The 20,184-nt window shown below is 45.7% G+C and overlaps 1 protein-coding gene across 3 annotated transcripts in view; it reads left to right on the forward strand.

Annotated features, from left to right (window-relative positions):
• Nucleotides 1-256: 256 nt before the first annotated feature.
• The window catches only part of ICA1 (islet cell autoantigen 1), a 147,614-nt gene continuing 127,686 nt past the window's right edge, over nucleotides 257-20,184 (forward strand). For all 3 annotated transcript variants that reach the window (XM_062179033.1, XM_062179035.1, XM_062179036.1), the window contains exons 1-2: nucleotides 257-341; nucleotides 19,729-19,828. In XM_062179033.1, coding sequence (XP_062035017.1) covers nucleotides 19,812-19,828 — 17 coding nt within the window. In that variant the 5' untranslated portion in view covers nucleotides 257-341; nucleotides 19,729-19,811. The remainder of the gene's footprint in view (nucleotides 342-19,728; nucleotides 19,829-20,184) is intronic.

The following is a 20,184-nucleotide window of genomic DNA, read 5'->3' on the forward strand; positions in this document are numbered from 1 at the left end:
ACCCACTCTCCTCGTCCCCGGGCCCGCTTCAGGCCAGGTGAGGCCTTCGCCCCGCTCCCTCCGGCCCCGCTGGGAGGGGTCCCGGGGAAGGAGGCGGCGGCGGGCGGGCGGCAGAGGCGCGGCCGCCGGCTCCCCCCGGCCGCTGCGCTGCGCTGCGCTGCGGCGCGCACCGACTGCTCCGGCTGCGATTCCGGCTGCCGGCGGCCGCCGCAGGAAGGGCCGGCTCCTGCGCTCCCCCGCCCCCTTCCCGGGCCTTCTGCTGACGCTGACGTCGGGTGAGGGAGCCGCAGGGACGCTCCGACCGCGGCCGCGAGGTTCTTCCCGGGGGCCGGGGCTCCGAGGTACCTGCCCTCCGGGGCCGGGGCGGGGGCGCGCCGGGCGGGCTGCGGGCTGCAGCAGGGGCCGCCCGGCGGTCGGGGCCGCCATCCAGGGCTGCCTCGCGTGTCCCCCGCGGCGGCGGCGGGTGACAGGCAGGTCGCCTTCGGCGGCCCCTTTCCCCCCGTGCGGGAACTGCGTCGGCTTCCCCTCCCCCGCCTCCCTCCGGCCTGAGCAGGTCTGGAGGATGCGCGCGCCATGAGAGCGTGCGTCAGCCCCGGGGGAGCGGGAGGGCGAGTCCCGGCTCCGGCCCCACCTCTGGCCCCGGCGCGGGGAGCACCCGCACCCACCCCACCCACCCACCCACGCCGCGCTGAACCGCGCCGCGGCTCCCCGGCGGCTCAGGCCCCAGGGCCCCCAGGTTTCCCCTGGCAGGGACTTGCGTCCAGGGCTGACTTGTTGACAAGTTCACCTGCCGCTGTGCCTGGCGCTCGCTGTGCCTCCGGGCAGGTCTTTGGCGAGGGCGTCAGGGAGCAGATGGGGACCGCTTGGTAACCGCCAGCGCCTGGAGGCCTGCGCTTGCTCCCCTCCCCTCGCGGGCCAGGTGCTCCCGAGTTCTGGGACCGCCTGGGGCGGGAGTCCCCCCCACCCCCAGCAGGCCAAGCTCCTGCAAACCGTGGCGCGCCCGTTTCCTCTGGGTGCTGCCGACTCCGCCTTTCCTGCCCTGGGGCTGGTGCAGCTCCGGCTTCCTCCAGAAAGCAGCGTATCCTGCTATTATGTCTGCCTTTCCCCAAGCGGTTCTCCATTGAGGTTCCTCGGGGCCTTTTCCCTAGGATTACCCCAAAGTCCTTCAGCTTCTCTTTGGGATCTTAGCAAGTGCCGTGGCCGGACGCTGGCGAGAAGCAGTGCCTGTGTGGCTGAGTGATAGTTGAGAAAGATAATCATGTCTCCTCTTGTAGATAGGGTGAACAAAATCGGCGCAAGACAGGGTTTTGTCAGTGAACCCGGGTGACGGACTTAGGAAGTCGGTTCTGGTAACTGCAAAACTTGTCAGCCAGGGCTTGGAAAATGTATCACCAGCTGGTTTGAGAATGACCCTGAACAGAGGAGGGAAGGTCCTATAAATTCTGACTCATTGCAAACATGCTTCTGTCCATACATTTCAGTAACAACTCTATGGAATAGTCTCAAATTGGATTCAGTGAAATGGGAAATGCTTCATAGTTGAAATCGGTGCTGCCTACTTTTTGTTACACACACAAGCGCACACATCCTAACATTTAGTTTTCAAACTGAAGAATTTCATTTTAGCTTTCGGTCTGTAATTTTGAAACATCCTATGTAGGGAATATCATAGGAATGGAATCAGTTCATAATCATTAATAGCTCAAGTATGGCTGTTTGGTTTTACACAGATATTTAATTCAGGAGATGTTGTATCTTAAATGGGTAAACAGTTAGAGTGTTATTAAAGAAGAATTTTTCGAAAAGGTAGCAGTGAAGTTACAGAGTGCTCCCGGTAACTGGTTGAAAAACCGACCCTGGGTTGTCGACTCAGGGACCACTGGACGCTGAAGACGCTGGTAATAGCCTGGGTGGTGTGTTTTCTAGCCACACTTATTTTCGGTACACTGGAGTAGCCATCTGACTGCCTTCTCTGGAACCTTCATTGCTGTGTGTATCTCACCCCATCAACCTTAAGAAAAGTATAGAATTTTTTTTTTTAACTCAAACCCTATAATATTGCTGCAATTTCAAAGAGTTTGACTCAACTGCACATCCTTCCAGGAACAAGCAGTTTTATCAGAGGTAGGGAGGGGTGGCGACTGTGAGGTGAGACAGTGTTGGTGTTGACTTTAGGGTCAGGGAAATCTCAGATCCAGGAGAGGCTGGGGAATGACGAAGAATTGTCCTCTTTATTGACTGACCTGATGACTGGAAGCTAAGGTGGGTGGCAGCGTGTATGATCGGTGTACCGGACACCTGTGACCTTTGTATTCTGCCTGCATCATCAGACTTAGGAGACCCATGGTCAAGGATGCCATCTGCATGTTTTTGTCCATGGGAGAATTTTGATAGCTAATTAATGAGCCTTATCCTCACCCCTACCTCTCTGCAGAGTTAAACTCAGACTGGTAGTGGAGGTACGCGCTCCCCATGTTGTCCTTGACTCCCATCCTTTTAGATTTTGCACCACAGTCTTAGCCAGCACCATGCAGGAGAACAGAGGACATGCAGGCTTTGGGTCTGGAATGGAACAGGATCAGAACCCCAGCTGCAACAGCTAACTAGCCAGCTGCCCTCCAGCAAGTTCCTTAAGCTTTCCAAGTCACTATTTCATCACTTCCTTATTTATAGAACAGGGCTATGGTAGACACTGTGGGGTTGTGGTAGGGATTAGAGACAATATATGTGCCATGCTTTGCACAGTGAACAGGACTCAAGTTGTTGCAAGAAATTTCATTCACATGCTGAGCATACTTGCTATCTATGTGTGCAAAGATGCCACTGCTTTACTTGTGCTAGGGAATGTGTTCCAACTTTGGTTTTGAGTAATTCAAGTGAATTTGTACCAATACCGAGAGCCTGGCTTTATAGCAGGTACTCTCTGCAGTTGTGGCAGTGCATCTGTGGTCCAGGAACAAAGCAAAGCTAATTTGTTCCAGTGGGGACAGCTCTCCCCCAAGCCCCTGCCACTCAGATGTGGTCCATGGACCTGCAGCATTGGTTTCCCCTGGGAGCTTGTTAGACATGCACAGTGCTCACCCGTTTCCAGGAGACCCCTGAATTCAAGTCTGCATTTCAACAAGTTCTCCACGTGCACCTTAACGTGTGAGAAGCATTGCTGTAACTTGGTATTTCTCAAACTTCAGTGCCCCAAAGGATCATCTGGGGACTTGTTAAGTGTAGATTCCCAGCCTGGCTTCTCCCATCTGCTGTTCAGCAACAGCTCATGTAGCTCAGATGCCCTGACTCTGTCTGTGCTGTTTGAGAAACACGGCTCCGAACTACTGAGCATCGTGCTCTCAAATGAACTACTGTGTCTTCCTTAATAAAGCACTTCGGCAAATGGGATCCTATTTGGCATTCCACCCCCATTAAGATAAATCGGTGTGATAATCCCACATCCATCAGATTAGAAAACTAAGATTACAGGCATGATTTGCCTTAGATAATGCAAACAGTAGAACTGCTTTGGACTCAAATCTTAGTTGGCCATGCTTTCATTACTCTAGCATCCAACAAATTAGCGTGAGTTGTTTCATTTTTTTTTTTGTTTTTGTTTTTGCTTACTTGTGTATTTTTGTTGTTTTGTTTTTTGGCTGTAAGTTATTTTCACAAACATCAGTGACTCTCTGTGGGGTAAGAATGACCCTGCACTACAGGGCATGCTTTGCATGCTTTTTTAAAATGTGTCACTGTAGGCCAGTGACTGCTGATAATTGATAACTGAGCCTCACTGTGAGGGGGGGTGATGTCACCTTGCTATGTGGTAAGGGTGAGCAGCTGTGTGAGTGACACGTAAACCTCGGTGCTGGAGAAGGAGTGCTTCCTCTGTTCACGGTCACTGCTTGTCCTAGTGCAGACCTGGTGAGAGGCGGAGTTCGTAACAAGCTGGGGAACCGGCGCCCTGCATGGCTCCAAATGAGAATTCTCAGACCCTCCTGCCGAGCCTGAGGACATCATTCACCAGGTCTTTGACCAGATCAGACTAGTGAGTCTCTGTTGTGTGTGCATGGACCTGTGCTGTGCTAACTACTGGGAGTCACATGAGGGAAGCCAGCCTGTAGGATGTTCCAGAGGAATGTCCAGCCTCGTAAAGGGAGGAAGTGGGGTCAACTGACGGTCACCTTTCAGTGAGAGCGTGGAGGAGGTGGAGGCCCAGGGCGGAGAGAAGGCAGGGAAAATGTGAGAAGGTTTGCAGAGGAGTGGCTGTTGAGTTGAGCCTTACAATACCCATAGAAATTCAGGTGAATCAGGCTTGAGAGTGGGAGGGAGGTCTCCACAGAGTGCCCACATGTCCAGAGTCCCAGGGTTAAAGGAGAGAGTATTGGCAAGTAGCCGTTGTGTCTGGAGCGTGGTGTACATGCCTGTCGCTTATTCTCTGAGTGGCCTTGGGCAAGTTTGGACACCTGTGGCTTGGGAGGGTTAACTGCATTAATCAGTGTATTGATTTCAGTTAGTGCTGGATAGATGTGGACATGGCAGAGTGTTAGTAGACAACAGGAGACTATATTAGAATTATTTACAGGGGTCAATTTTAATTCTAAATACATGGAATTAAAAGAAGGTGACTGAAAAAGTTAACTGAATGCAGTATAGTACTGTGGAGTGGGAAACACAATGTATATGTTCGATGATGGGTCCTCGAATGTGTAGGTCATAGTCATGGTTAACCCTAGGAGTCTCGAGTTGAGAGAAGAAAGGTCTTTGACGGATAGTGACGATATTTGTACAAGGAATGACTCCAAAGTATTACAACTGTTTACTGAAGGCACACACATTAAAATCTGCTGAATGACTCACCATCATCATAACCGCTCACTCCCAATTCTCATTCCCAGCACAGGGCATGGCACCAATATTGGAAACCTAATAGCCCCGAGACGAGAGCCAGCTTCTGTGAGATGCTCCTGTGGGGCAGGGCATGCTTAGCCCAAGACCAAGGAGCTAGTTTTGATAAATGGGGTCTCCTTTCCTTACTGGGAAGGGGCTTGATAGCTCCCAGGAGTCCAACAACGATGCAGGTTTTGTTATGCCTAGGCATAACAGGCAATGGGTGTGAGAGAGATGATTTTTATAGAAACAGCTCATTAACCAAACTCCATCCAGGAGTAGAGCAGAGTGGTTACAAACAGTAGCTCAGGAGTCAACAGCAGACTCAAGTTTTCTAGTTGTTAACGTTGAGCAAGTTCCTCGTCATTTCTGAGCATTTTTTCTCATTTGCAGAATGGTCTGATGTCACCTTCATAGTGCTGTGGAGATGGGAAGATGGGGTTGAGTGCCTGCTAATCGCCCTTTGTCCATCATGTAGTTAGCAAATACCTAAGAGGCAAAGATGAATGTCAGGGTCCTTGCTCAGAGGGCCCTACAGTCTGGCGCAGGAGACACTGGTTGGTATAGTTAGCCCCTTGCAGGAGAGTGAAGGGAGTACAGTGGGGAAGACAGGAGAGGGAGAGCCTGGGAAGAAAGGGGATAGTGGGGCATGTGTTGAATAGGGAGAGTCTCTAAGTAAGTTGTGTGTTGGCCAGTTGGACAAAGGGACAGCATTTCCGGTGGAAAGTACCGCCTCAAATCTTGGAGTGACGTAGTGTATTAACAGAAGCTCTAGCTTCTGAAATGGCCAGAAGGAATAGTTCTGTGTAAGGTGTAGTAACGTTTTGGGGGAACAGAGTCACAAGGTGAAGGGCCTTGTGGGCTTCACTAAGCAGCTGTGGGCTGGAAGAGACGCCACCTTCTTGGATCGAGGTGAGTGAATCCTGCTGCAGCCTTCGTAGTGGAATTTCTCTAGTGGCAAGAGAAAGCACTCGGAGCATGTTAAGTAGGAGAGTAGTATGATTTGATTTGCATTTTATGGTAATAGTTCAGACCATGGTAGAAAAGATTGGACTGGGGTAGACACAGGGGTCGTGTTGCCTCTTGTGGCCTAGGCTAACTGCTTTTTAGGAAGTGAAAGACAAAGCACTTGGATTCAGGCTGTAAAGGGTAAGAGCGAGGTCCAGCTTACACCTTAGTCCTCTCGCTGGCTTTAGTGCTGGTCATTGGCATAGGGGCTGCAGAAAAAAGAACCATTTAGGAGTGGAGATGGAGAGTTGTTTAATTTGAGCTGTGTTGAATTTGAAGTGCCTACGGGACGTCCAGGTGAAGAGCACAGTTGGGGATGGAAGTACAGGTCCAGTGTTGGGTGGAGGTGTTAGTGTTGGCGGCGGATAGTGTCCAACAGGTGGCTGGCCCCATGGAACCTCATGGAATCACCTGAAGAGAGCAGGTGAGCGGTGTGAACTTGCAGATCTCTCATATCTGAGATGTGGGTGCAGGGGAGGAAGAGCTAATGAAGAGACCTGGAGTGTGGAGAGAGCTTCCCGAGAAACCAAGGACAGGGAGGCCTCAGGAAGGAAGCGAGCACAGTCCACATTCCACAGAGTTGAGCACTTAGACTGGATCCACAGGCAGAGGTTTTCTCTGGGATGGGAGAGAAAGTAACCAGACTGAGGGGCTTGGGAGAACTGACTGCACTGAGAAGGAAGAGAGTGGTAGTGAGACAGGGAAAGAGGCTGAGGGATCTGAGCTGAGTGCAGAGGGCAAGGGAAGCCAATTAACATTAACAGAAGGAGGATAACAGAGGGACTGACGTGGATGGGGCTGACCCGTGGGGACCCTCCAAGGAGACGGTGGTGATGGTCATGGTGCTGGAGAGGTCCAAAGAAGTGAGCCGCGGTAAATGGGGAGTGGAAGCCGTGGGGAGAAGGTGCCCAGCGCGATGCCAGGGCCACACTTACCCACAGTACATGAGAAGGGAGATTGTGCAGGAGTTGAGCGTCCTCACCCCTATGCCATCTCTTCAGTGTTGCCAGATGCAGCCCTGGCATCATTGTCAAGTAGGTAAATATTGCATCCGTGCCAAACCACTCCTTCCTCTCTGCTTCCTGCTTCTGTCTACTCTGGCCCCCTGACCTGGAGCTCAGCGCCTTTGAGCAGCTTCCTGGTTATTCCACCCGGGCCTGCCCTACCAGGTTCGTGCCCAGTGGCCCTGATCCCCAGCAAAACAACCAGTCCTGTGCTTTACCAGCTTTGGGCTTTGCTGCTATTTAATCCCATCAGCTTGTCCTCTGAGAAGGCAGACAGAACCTGGAAACAGAATCTTTGGTTGGTTCTCAAATCACGCCGACTAGATGACCCCTGTAAGATGTGGTTCTCTTAGGTGGGCATACAGGAGGGTGCAGAGCTTTCCCTTTCTGTGTGCTGCCCTCTGCGGCTGCCTTTAAGACCCTCTTCTTGTTCCTGCCTCCCCACCTAAGCTCTGCTGTTGATGCTTGGTGCATCCATGCCACTTGCAGAGAAAGGAGCTGGGGTGGTTCTTGTATAGGACCAGTGCACAGCAGAGCTGCGCATTGGGGTCTGTGTAGCTCAGTGATTCAGATGAATGCGATGAGGCTCACTCTGTGCCTTGGGACGTTCTCTTCAGTCCTGGGCCTCCGTTCCTTCATTGGAGAAAAGAGCAGGTTGCATTGAACGGCCTGCACATTCTGTCCTAGCTCTCAATGAGGCAACCCTGTGGAATCCTAAGGATTGCACTGATGGTTTCTTTAAGAAGCTTTCTATTGGGAAGAAACCTTAAAGAGAACCTTGTAAACCTTAGTGTCTCTCTGTTGACCCTCTGGCTGCTGACATTTTGTTACTTGTAATTTCATAGTTGTAATTGTTATATTCACACTATTGTCTTCTTCCACATGTATGTATTATTAACTGTACATATCTTTATATATAAACTATGTATATTCTATTTATAAATAAATGTCTATCAATATATGTATATTCAACATTGGAGGAGAAGCAAAGGGAGAGATTGTCTTTATCTTTTCATTTGGATGGTTTTACACCAGGTAATTTCAATAAGTCCATGGAAAATAGAATTAAAAGGTAAGTGTTTTGCTGCAAAAAAAAAAAAAATTGAAAGTCAGGTATAGGGATCTTCAGAAAAGTTCATGGAAAATATTATTTTCATGGAAAGTTCATGGAAAGTGTTATGAAGAATGTATGAATGGATTTCAAAATTTTTTGCACCTAAATGAAGATCACTTAATTCTGTTTCGTGTACTTTCCTGTCAAGTGCTCTCATGGTAGTCCACCCACTTCACTTATCGTTTGTGTGAATCTAATTTGAAATAAATAGTGCGATCCTGCACTCAGATTTGGGCCTTTTAAAAATAACCTACTATAAGGGCCGGCATTGTGGCTCTCTTGGTTAATCCTCTGCCTGCGGTGCCGGCATCCCATATGGGCGCCGGGTTCTAGTTCCAGTTGCTCCTCTTCCAGTCCAGCTCTCTGCTGTGGCCTGGGAAGGCAGTGGAGGGTGGCCCAAGTGCTTGGGCCCCTGCAACCACATGGGAGACTAGGAGGAAGCACCTGGCTCCTGGCTTCGGATTGGCACAATGCGCCGGCCGTAGCAGCCATTTGGGGGGTGAACCAACAGAAAAGGAAGACCTTTCTCTCTGTTTCTCTCTCTCACTGTCCACTCTGCCTGTCTAATAAATAAAAAAATAGCCTGCTATGAAAATGTGGCATAGTTATAATGACTTATAACTATTTTATGAGTCATTATAAAAGAATATATCAAGATTTCATTTTTGAGATAAGATTTTAATGTATATTATAATCAAAGGCTTAATGCTCCATTAAATACCATTAAATAAAAAGCTGGGACTAGAGCTGTCACTGACTAGGCTAAGCCTCCACCTGAGGTATCCAATGTGGGTGCCGGTTTGTGTCCCAGCTGCTCCACTTCTGATCCAGCTCTCTGCTTATGGCCTGCGAAAGCAGTAGAAGATGGCCCAAGTGCTTGGGAACCTCCACCTCCACCCGCGTGAGAGACCCAGAGGAAGCTACAGGCTCCTGGCTTGAGGTTGTCTCAGTTCTGGCCATTGCAGCCATTCAAGGAGTGAACCAGCAGATGGAGGACCTCTCTCTCTGTCTGTCCTTCTCTCTCAAACTCTACTTCTCAAATTAATAAATAATTCTTTAAAGAAAAAAAAGCTGAGGGGCCGGCACCATGGCTCACTTGGTTAATCCTCCGCCTGTGGCGCCAGCATCCCATATGGGCACCAGGTTCTAGTCCTGCTCTCTGCTGTGGCCCGGGAAGGCAATGGAGGATGGCCCAGGTGCTTGGGCTCCTGCACCCACATGGGAGACCAGGAGGAAGCACCTGGCTCTTGGCTTCCGATCGGCATAGCACACCCGCCGTAGCAGCCATTTGGGGAGTGAACCAATAGAAGGAAGACCTATCTCTCTCTTTCTATAACTCTTCCTATCAAATAAAAAGAAAAGAAAAAAAAAGCTGAACAAATAAAAAGTAAAAAGACCCTAGCTGAGTGGAAAATCGGCAAGGGCTGTAAACAATGATCACATGAAAGATACATTCACTCATGTAAATTTGTAAATAGTCACTAAATCATTAAAACTAGAGTAGTACATGGAGTACATAATTCTTTACAGTTTGACAAAAATTTTAGACGAAGTTTGACAAAACATTATTTGCAACAAAACTGACATCATAGGCATTTCTTTTTTGTTTTAATTTTTTGATTTTTAAAAATGTTAGTTCCCACCTACAAAGGAGAACATGCAGTATCTGTCTTTCCATGCCCAGCTTATTTCACTGGACATGATGTCCTCCAATTCTACCACTTTCATGCAAATAATAGCATTTCATCCTTTTTCATTGCTTAACAGTATTCTAGTATGTGTGTGTATGTATAAATACACATGTATACACACACATATCCTATTTTCTTATCCATACATCTGATGAAGGACACTTGGTTGATTCCACATTTAGGTTAGTGACAGTGCTGCTCTAAACATTGTGGTGCTGGTGTCTCTTTAATACAATGTATTCGTGTCTTTTTGGCATATACCCAGGAGTAGAATTGTTAGATCATATGGAAAGTCTATTTCCAGTTTTATAAGAACTCACCATACAGGTTCCCACAGTGGTTGCGCTAATTTACGTTCCCACTAACAGTGTATAAGTGTTCCCCTTTCTCCACATCCTTGCCAGCATTTGTTACTGTCTTTTGGATAATAGTCATTCTGACCTTCTCAGATCTTAAGATTTGCATTTCCCTGATGCTTAGTGATATTCAGAATTTTTTCATATGTTTGTTGGCCATTTGTGTTCTTTTGAGAATCGTCTGTTCAGGTCCTTTCTCATTTCTTTTTTTTTTTTTTAACAGGCAGAGTGGATAGTGAGAGAGAGAAACAGAGAGAAAGGTCTTCCTTTTGCCGTTGGTTCACCCTCCAATGGCCGCTGTGGCCGGCGCATCTCACTGATCCGAAGCCAGGAGCCAGGTGCTTCTCCTCGTCTCCCATGCAGATGCAGGGCCCAAGCACTTGGGCCATCCTCCACTGCCTTCCCGGGCCATAGCAGAGAGCTGGCCTGGAAGAGGGGCAACCAGGATAGAATCCGGCGCCCCAACCGGGACTAGAACCTGGTGTGCCAGCGCCACGAGGCGGAGGATTAGCCTGTTAAGCCACGGCGCCGGCCCCTTTTCTCATTTCTTAACTGGACTGATTATTTTCAGTTGAATTTTTTGAGATGCAAAGATGTTATTTCTGTAATGGTATCTTAGACAAAATGACCATCAGAGATTCTGGACAGAAATAAATGCTTAAAGGTTTCTGTATCTAGTATAGATTTTTGGTGACCTAAGTTATGGTATTAATTTCTTAAGTTTGTGTATTTCCTTAATGTCTTAGACCAAAGTTGGTCAACAAAACTACAATGGCAGTCATCTTGTAATTTAACACCTCTAGCATAAGTTGAGTATCCCTAATCTGAAAATCTGAAAGGCTGGAAAATCTAAAATTTTTTGAATGCCAGTGTAGCACTTCTGATCTTAAACATTTAAGAAATGGATACTCAACCCATACTAATAAAACATTTTTAGTTTAAAAAGCTTACAGAAGATAATATATTTTATTTAATCCAATATAGCCAAAATATGTCAATATAAGATATAAAAAGAAATATTTAAACATAAAATGTAATCAAATATAAAATAGAACCATAACAGATTTATATATAAAGCACAAATGTGATAATAGAATTTAAATATAGGTAAGTCTATCAATAGGAATACGAATAATTTGCATAAATATAAATAAACTGTAGATTTACTAATAAAACTTTTTCTAAAGTGCTAAGTCTTCAAAGTCCAGTGTTAAATTTGGGCACATCTGCCGGCGCCGTGGCTCAACAGGCTAATCCTCCGCCTTGCGGCGCCGGCACACCGGGTTCTAGTCCTGGTCGGGGCACCGATCCTGTCCCGGTTGCCCCTCTTCAAGGCCAGCTCTCTGCTGTGGCCAGGGAGTGCAGTGGAGGATGGCCCAAGTGTTTGGGCTCTGCACCCCATGGGAGACCAGGAGAAGCACCTGGCTCCTGCCATCGGAACAGCGCGGTGCGCCGGCCGCAGCGCGCTACCGCGGCGGCCATTAGAGGGTGAACCAACGGCAAAGGAAGACCTTTCTCTCTGTCTCTCTCTCTCTCTCACTGTCCACTCTGCCTGTCAAAAATAAAAAAAAATAAAAAAAAATAAATAAAATTTGGGCACATCTGAATTCAGACTAGCCGTATTGCAAATGCTCTATAGCTACATGGGACTAGTGGCTGCTATATTGAACAGCATAGTTGTAGATGATAAAGTTAATTTAGATTATTCTAACATAAAAAGGTTAAGTTGATGTCATTCTTTAAAGTAACATTCATGAGAGGCTTCCAACTTGTATAATTGGCTCCCCATTGAAATATGCAAGCTTACTGTTTAGTCTTTCACTTAGTGATGCTGTGTACTGACATGGGCCAAGACAGGATTCCTTTACAGAATGGATGTCAGTCATTCTCCACCCTTTGAAGTTACCCTTTTACAGAAAAGGCCACCATAAATGTGGATTAAAATCTGTATGCTGAATTTAAATTGGCTTTTGAAAGTTATATAAGTCACTTGAATAAAATCCAGGTGAATATGATTTCTACAACCAGACTTTTAAAAACTATGCTTTTCTTTAGGATGGCAGCCCATTTGTTCCATTTCTAGTCTTCCAGTCCATTTTATATGATTCAGTCTTGTAGATTTTCCTTTCAGTTTTGCTTGTAAATGCCAGCTTTTTTGTTACTGCTGCCATGCTCTTTGCTGATATACAGAATTCATCATCACTCATGGTTTGAAAGCAGGAGAAAGAGGAACAAGACCCAGACGACACTCTGAGTAGGCAGTTTGAGTTTTATGCTTGACTTTGTTTTGTGGGGATATGATATTTTTAAGTAACAGTAATGTTGAAGAGAAGAACATTTGAGACTAGCTTGACTTCTTTTTTCACTTTTTGTTTTGTTTGTTTTTGTTCTTGTTTTGAGAGTCTCTTGAAAAAGGTGAAGAGACTGAGGAGGGAAGGAGCTTGTTAATGGGCTGATAGGTGTTTCAATCCCAGCATTCCTCCCTGTGGTTTGACCTTTAGCCTGATCCTGGGCAAGCTGCCTCCATTTTTAGGACCCCAGTTAACTCATCTTCAAAGAGGAAGATGTTGTGTTAATTCCCTCATTCCCAAAGATATACAATAATTAAAATAGTTGTGTAGTTTGGTGACTGAGGGCACAGTGAAGTTGGATAGGTGTAGGGACGTGGACGAAGCACACGTCTGTGGCATTGTTATAGTTTTTCCGCTTTCATTTACATTAAGGATCACATTGAGAGATGTTAAAATAGTTACTGAAGGAATGTGGTTTTTAATAGTTGTAGGGAGTCACTAAGCTTACATAAGGCCTGCATATAACACATCAGTTCATTTGAAATGTAAATAAAATGATCACTTGAAAATATGCCAGGACCCTCAATTCATGAACAGGAAATACAGACTTCAACAGTAACTTGCATCTGTAGGGTTTAAATAAAAACTCATTCATCTGATATCTGTCTTAAGTAAGGTCAGAATTCTTTTAAAATTTCTGACTCACAAAATTTTCAGCATGATCCTGCTTTGGATTTACTTATGAACTTACGATATGTCAAAACTCATTTTTAGGAGATACAAAACCAGCAATAGAATCCATTTAAATTATATAGAATGCTCAAGTAATCATAACCTTATCGATACTGAAAGGAAAAGCTGTGTAGCATAGGACAACACCCATAGAAACTGGTCAAAATCATGTTCCTTGAGTGCTGAGCTGTGAGAAGATGGGAACTAGTTCAGTGACCTGCTGTCCCTTTCCCAGCTGTTGAACACCACTTGATGCCTACAGCTGATTATGCCTGGAGGAACTGATCCATTTTCTTCACCATTTCTACTGAAACCATGTTAATATTTATACTCAAAACACACTTGCTTCTCTTCATAAGAGATTATAAAAATCATTATTGACATAAGAAAAAGTGACCAGAGAGAAACATGTAGGGAAAAAGGTAAAAACCTGCTTTTCCCAAAGGCAACTTGCAGGCATTCAGTTATTTTTACCTTGGTACCTAGAATTTCTCACTCATTTGGATTTCTGCTGGTCGTAAGGCAAGGTTAGAAGCCTGGCTCTGAAACTAATTGCCTTTGCATTTCCTTAGTTGCCTTTTGGATCACAGTTCCCCATTTCCAAAGGAAGGGGGCTTCATTCAATTGTTTCTTGCCTCCCCTAGGCTCCCAGCTCATGACTTAGATTCACCCTGAAGTCACATCCCAGAAAAATAAAGCCATGGACCTGTGTCACTTCAGCTTGTGGCGAGGAAATGGTCAAACGAATAAACTGATTAAGAGCCCCACGTTTCCTCTTTTCTGCAGAAAAGTTAACCACCTTTGAGTTTTATGCAGTTATTGCCTGGACTCTAAGTTTCAGTTATGAAAGAACAAGACACAAAACCAGTTGTGTTTCCAGATGTTGAATTCATGGGAAGATGGAATAAGGAGAAAAGTATTAAGTGTTATGCAATTGGAAGCTAAATCTGAGAGCCGACATCCCACAGCCTCCCAACATTTGTGATACGTGGTCAGAAGACAAACTGGCAAAGATGGCACAAAAAAGACGCTTGTGGAATGTGAAACAACATTGTCAGCTTTCGAGTAGCTACTGAGTGGCACGTGGTGCCTTCCCATAGTGGCCCCTGTGTTCATCCAGTCACAGATAGGACTGTTGTCTGTACGGCCAGCAGTTGTGCTGTGGAAGAACGTGTGCACTGCTTTCTCTCCATCTCCAATAGCAGCCCTACCCCCACCCCCCAGCACACACACGTTCCCACCCTTTGCTTGAGCAACTGCTAGGGGCCGTGTAGGGGACCAGCTCTGTGGCTCCTCTGTGTCGCTCTTGCCCTGGGCACTTTCTTCGGTCAAGGCACACGTAGCATTCCCTGACTGCAGATTGTGTTCTCCAGTTACATACCAGTGGCCCCCAAATTCTGCAGCATGTGTGATCTGTAATTTTACTGAGATTTAATTTAAAAGAGTTACTCTGCATTCCACCGCGTATCAGAAGCCATTGCTTGCGAGTTCTTTCCACTTTGTGTTCTGTGAAGAAACACGACTGCCAAATAGTTGACAAGGCAGTGATACTAACACCCCTGCAGTCTGCATGTAGGAACGTGAGCGGGTTTGCACGTTAGGGTCCGTATGTGTGGTGCGGAGAAGCTGGTGTGAGAGATTTCTCTGTGGGTTGGTTCTAACATACCACTCTGTACCCACGCCACTGTGAGACTCTTCTGTAGAATTCTCACAGGAAATAAAGGTGGCCTACTTCCCAATGCATGCTAAATGCTGGTGTGCACACAGGAATGAAGAGCTCGGAGGTAGTGGTGATTGTTATCTAGAAAGCAGAATTTTTGAATAAATCAGGTCTGCGATTCCAGGGACTCCACCATATGCTCAGCACAGACACTAGAAAAGAATTCTGGACTCGGGTTCAGCTAGTGCTGCAACTAGCAGCAAACCCACTCACGGAGGGAAAGAAAATTCACCACTCAAGCTGTAAGGGACATTAATCTGAGAATTAAACTTTACATAGGAAATGTGATATGCTTAGGAAATGTGATACAAGAGAAAGCCACTTCTGTGGGTCGAGAGTACTGATATGGCGAAATGACAACTGATTTTACCTTTCGTATGAGTAGGCCTGGGCTCAGGGATTTTGGATTCTTCGCATAATTCAAATACAATCAGAGATGCCATCAGCTAACTCCCCTGTTTCACAAAAGCTCACAGGAAAGAGTTCTAGAACAGTGCAAGTGTTGTAGCAGCTCAAGCCCGCCTGTATGGATTGAGAAGACTTTTCCATATGACATTTCCAGGGCAAACCCAATATCAGGGTTCAAGGCAGCCAGGGGCAGACTGGCTCCTCTGCTTTGTAGCCATGAATCAAACCAGGCCTGCTTTGACATTCCGTGAACCTTAGAGTAGAGGGAAAAAACTTTGGCTCATATCCAAGCTTCCAGGCTGTCTGGTTTTTTCAAAGTGGCTTTTCAGTGATTCTGGGTAGTGAACGGTTATTGCAGTCTTTTGCTCATCCACATAGGGGAATAAACTTGAAGGCTCAAGCACAGCAAACAAACATGGGGAGGAAAGATGAGAATAGTTGTTGCACAGGGGCCAGTGCAGAATCTGACCCAGTGCATCCTTCCTCCGTGTTCTCTCCGTTGTCCCTGCAGGACAGTGTCGTCTCGACCATATGGGTGCCCCTGAGAACAGCTGTGGTTTTAAAGCCTGGCCTTGGTCCGTGAGGGGAACATATTGCAGCTCTGTCAGGGTGCAGCCTGGGAAAGTCTGAGGCCGTAGTCTTCCTGACACTTAGGAAGTTGGTGCTGACCTTAGCAGCAGCCCCACCTCTGAACAAGATCCAGTCTTCCCTTTGTCTTCTGCCCTAGACATAGAGCCTGCTCCTTGCTAACCCATTCCTTCCCCACCCCCACCCCCAAGGCTGTTATGTCAAAATGGGAAATTTATTTTTCTTGATTCTTAGCCCCTCCTTCTTTGAGCACGTCTTGATTATCTTTGGGCCAGCTGCTTTGTCTTCCTCAAGGAGACTGCGTTGAATTGTGAAACACACTCATGTGGTCAGGTTGCGCTGACTTGGGACAACATGCATGCTTTTGCCTTTCTTATCACAGCGGTGGAGGCCACAAGCAAGTTGATACTTGCTTTCCTTTGCGTATCTCCCAAGGTAAGTCGGCCACAAGTGAAACTTTAGGAAGTCGTCTCTAGGCCATTAAACTGGAGGCATGACACCATTCATGTTGGGCTTGTTTCCTTGTGACAGAAGGAAAAAAATAGCATTCTTTGCAGAATTATTAATCGTAGACTTTAATCCATTTTACAGGGGAAAGGATGTTTTATAGTAGAATTGACAAGTCTAGAATTTTTTTAAGGTCTTGTGTTTGTCCCTTGTAAATTTCAAGTCTCCTGATCCTATAAGTCATGCTTGCATATCTGTCTCTAAGCTACACCTGTACTATCCAATACTCTAGCAACCCTGTTGGTTATTGAGTATTAATGTGGCTAATCTGAATTGAGATTTACTGTGAGTATTCAATATACACAAAAATATGAATGTAAAATAAATGAGTATTAAAATATTTACATATTTTAAAGGCAGAGTAACAGAGATGGAAGGAGAGACAGATTAAGAGAGAGGAAGAGAGAGATCTTCCATCCTCTGGTTCATTCCCCAGATGGCTGCAGCATCCTGGGCTGGGCCAGGCCAGGAGCCAGGAACTCCATTTGGGTTTCCCACATGGGTTGGAAGAGCCCCCCAGCACTTGAGCCATCATGCACTGCCTTCCCAGACACATTGGCAGGAGGCTAGGTCAGAAGCAGAGCAGCTGGGACTCAAACCAGCATGCTGATACGAGATGCTGGTGGCATAAACAGCAGCCTAAGCTGTGCCACCATGCTGGTCCCCATTAGTGATTTTTATTTTGATTACAAGCAGAAATATATTTTAGATATGTTGTTTTTAAAATACATTATTAAATTTCTTTAAAAATACATTATTAATTTTTAGTATTTCTTTTTCATGGCTATTAGGTCATTTGAAGTTCCACATGTGACTCATGTATATTTCCATCAGATAGAACTGATGGAGGCTGTGGTTCCTCGAGGCCAGGGACAGTGTCTAGCACATGTTAATTCAGTGCTCAATTCATTTCAGCTCAACAATTCAGTTTCTAATGGAGTATTAGTCAACCTTAAAAGAAGGAAATTCTGTCATATACTACACAGCATAGATGAACCTTGAAGACATTATGCTAAGTGAAGTAAGCCCATCACAAAAACACAAATACTGCCCAATTCGATTTGCACAAGGTATCTGAAGTAATCTCAGAAAGTGGAATGGTGACTGTGGAGGGCTCATAGGAGGGAGAACCAGGGGATTGTTCATTGGACATAATTTCAATCATTCAAGATGAACAAGTTGTAAAAATCTATTGTATACGTACAACAATGTATAGTTAGCAGTGTACCATAAACTAAAAATGGCTGACAGTAAACATGTGTTTTTCTATAATAAAAACCGATCAGACGTATCAACTATTCTAATAGTCTGTTGTAAAATTGAACTTAAGGGAAGTATGTAATTGTTTGATTTCCTTTGAGTACGTCTTTGTATGAATGATTTTGTTGGGAGCTTTGAGCTAAGTAAAGTAAATGTGTAGTTGCAGAGAAGCCGTGTGGGTGGTGAGAGGACTGGGGCTCGAGACCTCTCCCTGATTGCACTGCGTGGGGGTCAGAGCTTCCTCCCTCTCAATGTCATTTCCAAAGCAACCTGACCAGATACTTGGAAGCCTGCTTGAGAGGCAGGGAGGTGTGGATTCCAGGATGATCTCCTTTCAGAGGCATCCAGATCTGCTTGGAAAATTCCTTCCTTTCCCCATGTGTGAAGCCTGCAATTTCAACACCTCAGTTTTGTTCTGATAAGACTTTAAAAAACAAAACAAAACTTTTAAAAAACCAGGGCTGGTGCTGAGGCGTAGCTGGTATCCCATATGGGCGCTGGTTCGAGTCCTGGCTGCTCCACTTCCAATCCGGCTCTCTGCTGTGGTGCAGGAAAGCAGTGGAGGATGGCTCAAGTCCTTGGGCCTTTGCACCTGTGTGGGAGGTGCGGAGGCTGGTGGCTCCTGGCTTCGGATCTGTGCAGAACCAGCTGTTGCGGCCATCTGGGGAGTGAACCAGCGGATGGAAGAAATTTCTCACTCGCTCTCTCTCTCTGTCCCTCTCTGCCTCTCCTTCTCTCTCTCTGTGTAACTCTGAATTTCAAATAAATAAATCTAAATAAACAACAACAACAAAAACCCAAGGGAATTGCTAGGCATTTGAGGAGTCCTGGTGTCCAGGACCCTTTCCGAGATGGGGGGCAGGGAGATTTTCTAGAGGGGCCAGAATCAGCCCTTATATGCTGAACACTTGATCTGGTAGCCACCAGAGGTTCTGGGTCTGGTCAGAGTCCCTTACATGGGTAGTGAGTCTTTTTTTTTTTTTTTTTTGAAAGATTTTATTTCTTTCTTTCAGATGCAGAGTTAAAGAGAGAGGGAGAGACAGAAAAGTCTTCCATCCACTGGTTCACCCCGCCCCTCATGGCTGCAATAGCCAGAGCTGAGCTGATGCGGAGCCAGGGGCTTTTTTCGGGTCTCCCACGTGGGTGCAGGGACCCAAGCACTTGGGCTATCTTCCACTGCTTTGCCCGGCCATAGCAGAGAGCTGGATAGGAAGAGGAGCAGCCAGGATACAAACTGGTGCTCCAGATGGAGGCTTAGCCCACTGGCGCCACAGCGCCTGCCCAGAGTTCTCCTTCTTTCCAATAATTGCAAGGCAGGTGTAGGCTAATGCTATGGCTGGGCTGGCTGGCTCTTCCCCTGGGATTAGGCAGCCTCCAGAAATGGGGAGAACAGAATGAGGACAGACGATGATTGTTTACAGACCTTTCCTCTACCGTTGAGGGACAATGTTTTTTTTTTTTTTTTTTTTTTTTTTTTTTTTTTTCATATTGTTTGTTGAACTTAGTGTAGGGTTAACCTTTCAAGTATTAAGTAAAGTGAAAATAGATCTTTGTAAAAATTAAGAGGAGGAGAAAGAAAGGCTGGAGCATGGGCAGGTGGGAGGGAGGGTAGGGTGAGAAGTATCACTATGTTCCTAAATCCGCACATTTGAAATATATGACACTTGTATTTAAATAAAAATTTTTAAAACGGCTCTGTGACTCCTCTGTTTACTAAGGAGGTGGACGTACAGCTCATGGCTGGTGAATGCCACACGTTTTTCTTCCTCTGCACTCTTCTTGCTGCCCAGTTCTACCCTCCCATCCTCCCCTGCAGTGGGATGAGGATTTCTCAGGAATGCGGAACACTGAATTTCTTTATACCCTCATCACAGAATATTCCGATGCATCAGTATTTGGTACTGCTTTGCATGTTTTAAAAATTCATCTAAATGGCATCGTATTTTATGTCGTCATTTGCAGCCTACTTCTTTTACTCAGCCTGCACTTCAACTTTATTTGGGATATTTCATCCAGTGTTACTTAACTCTTCTCAACAGTGATGTGCAACATTGCTGTATAATAGAGTTTGGTTCCTAAAATGCAGCTAGAAATGGCTTAGATAAACATTTTTATATGTGTCAAATTAATGTATAATTGTAACATAGTAACTATTACATGAATTTGTTTTATTTCAGGTTTAATGTAACATACCCTCTCATGCTTCATCCGGCTCCTTCTCCCCAAATCAACAACAGTAGAAAAAGAAGAGGAGGAAGACATGTCAGGACACAAATGGTAAGTAATCCATGATCTTTTCTCAACGGGAAGAGGCTAGTGAAAGTGAAAAATATGTAGTTTATGATTAATAAATTTCTACTGAATAGAAAAATCAAGACACATTAACAGTAAATAACCTGTTAGTCCCTCTCTGATGTTAGGTATAACCACACTCAATATATCTACTAATAATGCTATGGAAAACAAGAAATATTGTAAATTATATTTAATGTGTTTTAAGAAATTCACTTACGTATAACTTTTGTCTGGGGAATCTAATGATGGTTTTTCTTACCACCATTTTCTCTAATGTAATGAGTTGATGCATTTTTATCACTACCTTCTTCATAGCTTATGCCATTAGAGATAGGAGG

The sequence above is a fragment of the Lepus europaeus genome, chromosome 20 (genome assembly GCF_033115175.1).
Source record: "Lepus europaeus isolate LE1 chromosome 20, mLepTim1.pri, whole genome shotgun sequence".
Lineage (NCBI taxonomy): Eukaryota > Metazoa > Chordata > Mammalia > Lagomorpha > Leporidae > Lepus > Lepus europaeus.